This window comes from Neofelis nebulosa, chromosome 2 (assembly GCF_028018385.1).
Source record: "Neofelis nebulosa isolate mNeoNeb1 chromosome 2, mNeoNeb1.pri, whole genome shotgun sequence".
NCBI classification, from domain to species: domain Eukaryota; kingdom Metazoa; phylum Chordata; class Mammalia; order Carnivora; family Felidae; genus Neofelis; species Neofelis nebulosa.
This window is the reverse complement of record NC_080783.1, coordinates 9,924,578-9,933,397: the sequence shown is the minus strand read 5'-3', so window position 1 is coordinate 9,933,397 and position 8,820 is coordinate 9,924,578. Positions and strand designations below refer to the sequence as shown.

General features: G+C 46.5%; 1 protein-coding gene across 1 annotated transcript in view; it reads right to left on the bottom strand.

Annotated features, from left to right (window-relative positions):
• Positions 1-416: 416 nt before the first annotated feature.
• DNER (delta/notch like EGF repeat containing) overlaps positions 417-8,820 on the bottom strand; it is a 319,639-nt gene continuing 311,235 nt past the window's right edge. The window contains exons 12-13 of the mRNA XM_058702317.1: positions 7,808-8,054; positions 417-1,411 (exon numbers count right to left, since the gene is read on the bottom strand). Of these exons, the coding sequence (XP_058558300.1) occupies positions 1,300-1,411; positions 7,808-8,054 (359 nt within the window). The 3' untranslated portion in view covers positions 417-1,299. The remainder of the gene's footprint in view (positions 1,412-7,807; positions 8,055-8,820) is intronic.

Genomic DNA, 8,820 nt, shown 5'->3' with positions numbered 1-8,820 from the left:
CGGTTCTAAGCTGCCTTCAAGTTGCTCAGGACCAAACTGCTGTTTGCTAAGGCCATTTCACTTGACCTCCACTGGACCCAGCGCTTAGGAGACATTTCTTGGGGCCGCAGGTCCCCTGAACATCATGCCTACAAGCATTTCCACGTTCCAATGCACCTCAGCGGCCATGCGTGCTGCATGTCGCGGGCAAGTTCTGGTGTAAATGCAGAAATGAGAATTCTTATCTCTCCCCCCCACCTTTCACGTTTAAAGGAACGGAGGGATGGGTCACTGGCAATCAGGAGGTCAGGAGGGCTCCTAGAAGGCACAGAAATGTACTCCTTGAAATATTTAAGATGTGAAAAACAATGACATTGACAATGAATAGCAAACCCAAAATGTTTTCTGTAATTTTAAAAGAACGAGGGACAAGCGCATCCTGGACTTGGTAACATTTATTCAATATTCTTTGAAATTAGCAAGAATCGGAAGAAGCACATATCAATCCAATACAGCCACGAACATGTCCTGGATGTAAATAAAGATGCATTATGAGAAATACACACCACGAAGGAACTAGTACTCTCTTATATTGACTACCTCTTAGCAACAAACAACTCCAACGTAAATTTAATTTACTCACAATATAAAAACCTTGACTTTTTAAAGAAAATATAGATTCGATGCGATCATAATTTGCCTCACCAGGCCCTTTCCCTATGCATGGTTTTCAAGGCCTAGCTTGGCCACCGTTACGAAAATGACAAAAACAAACTCAAAGGAACATTTCTGCAAGGTTCAACAAAACGGTGGTGCAGAAATAATTTACTTACCCATGCACAGAATAAGGCAAAGGCTAATTTCATTCGGGTTAGGAATAATAAATGTAACTAGTTTCTTTTTCACGAAACAAACATTTCAGACTTCTTTTTAGGTGACGGCTATACTGTTATATGGGTCATACTCTACATGTGTTTCCTAACTACTCAGAAAGCTGGCACTCACAAGTCACATAGAAACTTCATGAAACACCATCTGGGTTTCATGACGGTGTCCACCGTGGAAGAAGCACGCACTAGTCGAAGCATACGGTGTAAAGAGCGGAAAGTACATTAAAACGTAGTCTATGGGTTTCACAAATTTCGTTTTTAAAATATTTTTTCCAAACTAAAAGCTGCAGAAAATTAGTTCTTGGATAGTCTACCGAAAACTCTTGAGCAGCTACCATTTCAAATTTAAGCTTTTTATTTTCTTAAAAATATTTAAGTGAGGGTGGTAGCCCATCTTTTTTGAAAAATAATTCCCCCCCCCCAAAAGAGATTACAAATCTTTTGTTTTAATCAGTGTGACCAGGGGCTTGTCATCGGGGCTGTAATCCTCATAGGCGATGGGGGTCACATCATACATCGCAGGCCGGGATTTCTTTCCAAACCTGAAACCACACAGAGAGAGAGAGGACTCTGGTTAGATGAACACTGGATGTCAAGCCTTACTAAAGGCAAGTGGTGAGAATAATTTAGATTCAAGAATCAGATGGAATGATAAACATACCCTGAGAAATACATTCCCTAGCAAGCACAGAAATTTAAGAGACCTGGATATAACACTGAACGAGCGGAGATATTAGTCTCCAGGGCAGGAGGTAAAAAAATGGATTTCATGAACCGTGGAGCCCAAATTAATGTTGAAGCTTCGAGGTTAAATCCTGGCAAAGCAGCCAGGCATGACAACTCTACAATAAGCTTCAAGAAAACGTGTATGTATTTGTCTTTTTCTTCTGAGACCCTTAACTATCTGGAGAGGCAAGTTTATTTTACATCCATTCTAGTGTCTGGAATACAGAATGGCGGGCGGTGCTCCCTGGACTATGGACAGACAGCCTCTCCCGTGGGACTTGCAGGAGAGCTGTAAAGGCTCAGAGGTCATCGGAGGTCCCACCGTAAGGAGAAGGGGATATGGGGGAAAGGACTTCAAATAAGGAGATGTTTGTCCACACCCTGCTACCCACCATCCAACCCCGCCCACCTGTTCCTCCCCACCCCCCACATACACACAAGCCATTGCCTTCTTTTCTCTGAGCACAAGCCATTGTCCCAAAAGATCTGTACATATCAAAATCCCCGCAACAGCAGGACTGATGCTTAGAAGCCAAGGGGTGTCAAAATCCAATTTCAGGACTTCCTGCCAAACCAGTCTTAAGATGGAGATTATGAAAATAAAGCCAATTCAACTTCTGGGTGGTCTCTTCCCACTGAAGACCTCACCTTCCCTAAGTCCCTGGAGTGCAGTATGACTTAAACAATCTTCCACACTTGCCCACCTCCCCTCCTCATTAGTAGAGACAACTCTTTTTAACTGTTTCAAGTCCAACGGATTCACAAAGGAAATACGTAAAGAATCTGAAATTTTAAAATGGTGGGTCGGATGGGCCCCAAACACTTCAAGGGGCTCATTTACCACAGCCTCCACCCTACCCACCCCCACCCCCATCCCTAGTTTTTCCTTTGCTTTCTTGGGAAGTCCGCCCTCTCACATACAGTGAGGAGTAGAAGAGAGTGGGAGATGAGAAAACATTGCATTCTTCATATGACCTTTGGTTCTTAAACATTCATCAATCTTTTGTTCCGATTCACTCAAGATTTACCGGTCTTCAGGGGCACAAAGGCATAAACCGTGCCAGATGGGCACCGGGCAAAATACAGACTAATGAGTTCATGCGTTCTGCCACCAAGAAATCCAAGGGTATTACTGAAAGATTAAAAAGCTTTCAATAAAATCACAGCTAAAACGTGAAGGCTCACTGAGGCCTGGGATTGTGCATCCATAAACCTGGGTTGGAGTCCAGCCTGGAGTCTGTTTACCTAAATTGCATGAGGCCTGTGTATATCTGAGACCACGGAAAGGAACAAGAGTGTAGAAGCCAACTAGATCCGGATACTTTCTCCCAACGCTGAAAATTTCAGAAGCTACTTTAGGGCGCAAATATTTTGACAATCTAGGTCTCATAAAATAGCTAGACCCATTGGTAACAATATACCACTAGTTCATTTTAAACAAAACAGGACAATCCCTGTGAAAAGCCCTCTTTCCATAGTAACCATGGGGCAGTTTCCTGATTTGATGGGAGGGCCAGCAAATCACACACAGCCTATTAATCAGTCGGCTGACCAAGAGGAAAAATCCAAGTGACTTAATAGGTTGAATATGTGTTTAAGATATCCATTTTATTTATTTAAAAAAAAATTTTTAATGTTTATTTATTTTTGAGAGAGAGACAGAGAGTGAATGGAAGAGGGGCAGAGAGAAGCAGAGACACAGAATCCGAAGCAGGCTCCAGGCTCTGAGCCATCAGCACAGAGCCCAAGCCAGGGCTTGAACTCACGAAGCATGAGATCATGACCCGAACTGAAGTCAGACGCTTAGCCGACTGAGCCACCAGCCGCCCCAAGATACCCATTTCATTTTTTATGTGATTTCATAGTTTGAAGAAGAACCTGTTTCTTCAAAATCCAGAAGGTTAAATGCCTCCGTGTTATGCAATCTACCAATAAGCTATAATTCAAAGGGCTGTGACCTTAAACTGCGGTCATGGGGCTGAATATCGACAGGGCAGGTTTGAGGAGGGGTGTTTGGGGTCCGCTGAGAAAAACGAGGCAAGGTCTGAACCCAGCCAGGAGCGGCCACACGGTCGACGTGGACAAGAACAAGGAGCCTCACTTCATATCTAGACAGGTAACTGGCTTTGTGCCCGGTGCTACTGAGATCGACTCCACACCAGTATGGGAATGAAGTATAACGCTGGTTACAAAGGGAACTTGGCACTGTCTCAGAGCTGGAATCCCTTAACTCGCTCCTGAGAAGTCCATTCCACTTCCTCCAGGGACGTACAGGGGTCTCCGCACAAAGTGCGGTAGCTACCACACAGAAGCTAAAGTGGTTTTTAAAACACAATAGAGTGAACCAAGACTTCCCTTGAATCTCCTCCACCCATCACTGTGGCAAGCTTACATCGAGTAAAACGGGACTGTGCATTCATACTCACATTTATAATACCAATAGCTTTTTATAGTTTCCTGGTCTCTCAGAACTGGGTGGGTGTTAAGAAAGAAGCTAACACCTATAGAAGTCCATTTAAGCTCTCAGACGCTGGGTGACTCAGCTGGTTAAGGGTCCCACTCTTGATTTCAGTCAAGTCCTGATCTCACGGTTCATGAGATGGATCCCCACATCGGGGTCTGAGCCGACAGCGTGGAGCCTGCTTGAGATTCTCTCTCTCCCTCTCTCTCTCTGCCCCTCCCTGGCTCACATGCTCGACTGCTCTCTCTCTCTCTCCCAAGATAAATGAAGATAAATAAATAAACCTTAAAAAGAAACAAAAACTCTCAGGCACTAAACCAATATAAGAGCTTGCCTGTGTTATGGCAGGAATATTTATGTGACTATTCCTTCAAAAAACATGCTGGGTTTTTTTTTCTTATCATAAAGGTACATTTTAAATGTAAAAAAAAAAATCTTTTTGGAAAATAAAGAAAATTATAACGTAGACCAGGGGTTAACAATCGATAGCCTGCAAACCAATTACAGCCTGTCGCCTGTTTTTAAATAAAGTTTGACTGGAACACAGTTGCACCCATTCATAATGTGTCTCTGCTACTTTCACACTATAAAGGCAGAGCGGAACAGTCACAGGCACCCAGAGAATACACGGTCTGAACCAGCTGAAATATTTTGCAGACCATTGCTGAAGACCCTAAGAGTCACTCATGGTCCCTCTCTCCAAAGGATTCAGCAGAGTTCTGGCCATGTCAACAAAAACTAGAAGGAATGATGGAAGTTGTGGCCACGATAGCATTAATGTCACTGACATCCCAAAGATTATCTGGTGACAAGTCTTGCCCACGTTATTTCACTAAAACATACTGCAGCCAATTCTCAGGCAGATCGAGACCGTGCTCTCTTCCAGTTCATGCGCCCCTGGAAGTCAAGAGCTAAAACACCACCACAGGGAAAGCAGGCGGATCTGACCTTGAGAAAGGCCCAAAGCCAGAGATGCTCTTTGAGAAAACGTGACCGGGTCCTCTCTCAGCTTCCCTGGTTCTGTTTTGTGTGACCAGGCGCTTAGCGCTGGGGGAGCAGGGAGCAATCTGCAGCCGAGATGTGACCTCGCTCCAGAGCCCGGAATGCCCGTGCGCTCCCACTGGTCAGCTGCAAACTCTCTCCGGCCCAAGGGGTCAGCAAAGCAGCCACAGAACACACGACTCTTAATCAGAGAGAGAAAGGGGCTCCTCACAGCCCAGCACTGGCATCAACTGAGAGCTGACATCAGAATCACCAGACGCTGCCTCGGTCACTCGTGAATGCCACAGATGACCCACTCAGTATTCGTCCCGCATGGCTGCTCAGCTGATGGCATTCAGATCCCATGTCACCTCCAGGCCAGCAGCTGGGAGACAGGCTGGGAAGTGGGAGCAAGCTACAGGTCACTGCTGAAAACTAGGGAGGAGGTAATAGCGAAAAGGGTTAATTTTTTTTCAATGCTTTTCTAGGGTTTCCAGGAAAAAGGAGTGAAAAGGGGCCAACCAGCCAGAGACCCAGCCAGGACCTCTAGACAGCCAGGCTGTAGAAACCACAGGCCGTAGCTGAGTAAACGTTTATGAGGGAACGTTCCAGATATCTGGGAAGGTATTGTATTAACTTCAGTGGCTTTATCGGTAGTCACTGGTGCATGGAGGAGCTTACTGGTTAGGAATTCTGCAGTAAATATTTTTGATAGAAATCAGCACCAAATAAGAACCGGGTCTGTAAATGCTTTTAAGTTAATTCTTTCCTTCCAAGACTATCCAGCTAAATATCTTCCTAGCGGGCTATCTAAGCAGGAAGCTCAGAAGAATCTATCCTTAACTATGCTGGGGCTGAAATAAAATACTCCTCTTGAACACAAAAGGATCTTGGCCAGAGATCCCTCCGGGGGTGGAGGGAACCTGATTTCTTGGGTCTCCCAACACATCCCGGTGTCACGCCGCCGATTCCGCTCCTTCCCGGTGAACTCAGCACCTCCGGGAACAGAGAGAGAAGACTCTTGAGCAACAGAGGAGCTTGCCTCCTCGCCTCCACTTTTTACACCTTTCACCTCTCACCCAGCGACTTCGGAGAACCTCCAGCACTCCTGGGAGGCTGCTGCCCTGGAATGACGTCACCTCTCAGGCAGGTCAAGACATCCCGCACCAATCCCTGACAGAGACCGTCCTGTCACTACAGACCTCAGATTGTAGGAAGGAGGGTCTACTATGTGCCAGCACCTGCTGGAGACGGAAAGAAAACGGCCTTTATGTACAGGCTGGCGGACGAGTCAAATAAACAAGACGTGCAGGGACTGGCCTCAGGGCTTCCCGGAGGCTGTGCTGTTAAGCTGACCCTTAAAGGAAGGAGTCAGTGATGAGCAGCACGTAGGGCCTGACTCAGAATTGGTTTGGGGATTTCCTTGCGCAGAAAGCAAACTTTCTGAAACTCGTAGCCTCTGTACCGTTCAGACGGAATCCGGAGCTGCGTGTGTTTTGATCAAGACGACTACACGGCCTCCCAACAGAGGTACTGCAGCTACTAGCTCTCATGACCCCAATCTGAAGACACCGAGCTCAGCCCGCTCTTTACTACAGCACAGACTTCCTGAATTGTGCACTTTAGATCATTCTAGCAATTAAAAGAGAAAACAGCTTTCCTTTAACAAACACTGGCGCGCTCGTTTTTGTACTAAATATCCTGTGCAAAAATAAAATATGGGGGCGCCCGGGTGGCTCAGTCGGTTAAGCGTCCAACTTCGGCTCAGGTCATGATCTCACGGTTTGTGAGTTCGAGCCTCGCGTCAGGCTCTGTGCTGACAGCTTAGAGCCTGGAGCCTGCTTCGGATTCCTCCCGAAGGGCGCCTGGGTGGCTCAGTCGGTTGAGCGTCTGACTTCGGCTCAGGTCAGGATCTCGTGGCTCGGGAGTTCGAGCCCCGCGTCGGGCTCTGTGCTGACCGCTCAGAGCCTGGAGCTTGCTTTGGATTCTGTGTCTTCCTCCTTCTCTCTCAAAAATAAATAATAATTTAAAAAAGTTTTTTAAAAGTAAAAAAAAGTTAGATTAGCTGATTTTGTTAGTGTTATAGATTTGGAGAATACATAGGATGTTATCTCTTTATACAAGCCTTTACTATTTGTAATTTAATTTGATTGCCTTGACTAAGGGAGACATGACTTTTCGCTATTCAGGGACCAGTGTTTGCAGAGGCTTGAATGGTCTGTGTGAAATAGAGTCAAGTAATGGGGTGGCTGGGACTAAATGCCACACTTCGGACACCCGACTCCTGCTTTCTCTGTGGCACCACTGGTGTGGTACCTCGTCCCTCCAGGAGTCTTTCCTCCAGAAAAGGACATCGTTTTATAGAATATGTACACCAACAGCAGAATGAAAGCTGTTTGTCATTCCTTAAGGAAGCCGCTAAATCGAATGTCAACTGCTTACCTATGCTGTTTGGAGAGCACAGCTAAAGACGTTCCAAAAAGCAATCATCAAAAAACATTTCCTACACAGTGATTAAGAATCGGCTATTTATAGCACGGATAAACACAAATTAAATGAATGAATGTATTCAATGCAAACAGTAAGCTAGCAGCAAATTATAAAGCAGCCCAATTATCTGTCCCCAGTATGCCTTGAACCTATGCTTTCGTCTATGAAATCCTCTTTGCAGGTGTGGATTCCTGTTCGCAATACCACCCGCCTCCCAGGAACGCACCCAGATGGCAGCGGGCTCTCCCCTCCTCCCCCCTCCCTTCCCCACGCAGCCCACCTGGCGTGCCGGATGGAGGCGATGGCGTTGCTGAACTCGCTGTCGATGCTGCGGCAGTTATAGAACTCCTCGTAGGCTGGCCGGGAAGAGCCCTGGTACTCGATGCGGCTGATGCGGCAAATGCCCACGATGAGGATGATGAGCATCAGGATGAAGGCAACGCAGAGGGCCCCGATGATGATGTAGAGGGAGTGCCGGGGCATGTTGGTGAGGCTCTCCGCCACGTGACCTGACTTCCACTGCAGGTCTGGGGCGAAAGTAAGCAAAGGTCTGGGTGTGAGTTGTGACCTTTGTAACAGGAAGGTCTTCACTGACCTTGCTTCAGCAACCTAAAATACAAGGGCCACCCCAACTGGGAAGAATTATTTTCTATGGATAACCCAGATCAAGGGCTAATGTCCTTAACATACAAGAGCCTCTTACGAATCATTAAGAAAAACCAGGAACGGGGCGCCTGGGTGGCGCAGTCGGTTAAGCGTCCGACTTCAGCCAGGTCACGATCTCGCGGTCCGTGAGTTCGAGCCCCGCGTCAGGCTCTGGGCTGATGGCTCGGAGCCTGGAGCCTGTTTCCGATTCTGTGTCTCCCTCTCTCTCTGCCCCTCCCCCGTTCATGCTATGTCTCTCTCTGTCCCAAAAATAAATAATAAAAAAAAAAACGTTGAAAAAAAAAAAAAAAAAAAAGAAAAACCAGGAACACACCATAGAAAAATGGGCAAAAATATAAAAAGGAATCTACCGGGGCGCCTGGGTGGCTCAGTCGGTTGAGCGTCTGACTTCGGCTCAGGTCAGGATCTCGTGGCTCGGGAGTTCGAGCCCCGCGTCGGGCTCTGTGCTGACAGCTCAGAGCCTGGAGCTTGCTTTGGATTCTGTGTCTCCCTCTCTCTCTCTCTCTGCCCCTCCCCTGTTCACGCTCTGTCTCTCTCTCTCTCTCTCTCAAAAATGAATAAACTTAAAAAAAAAATTTAAAAAGGAATCTACCAAAGACACACAAATAGAAAATTATTTACTTTCAT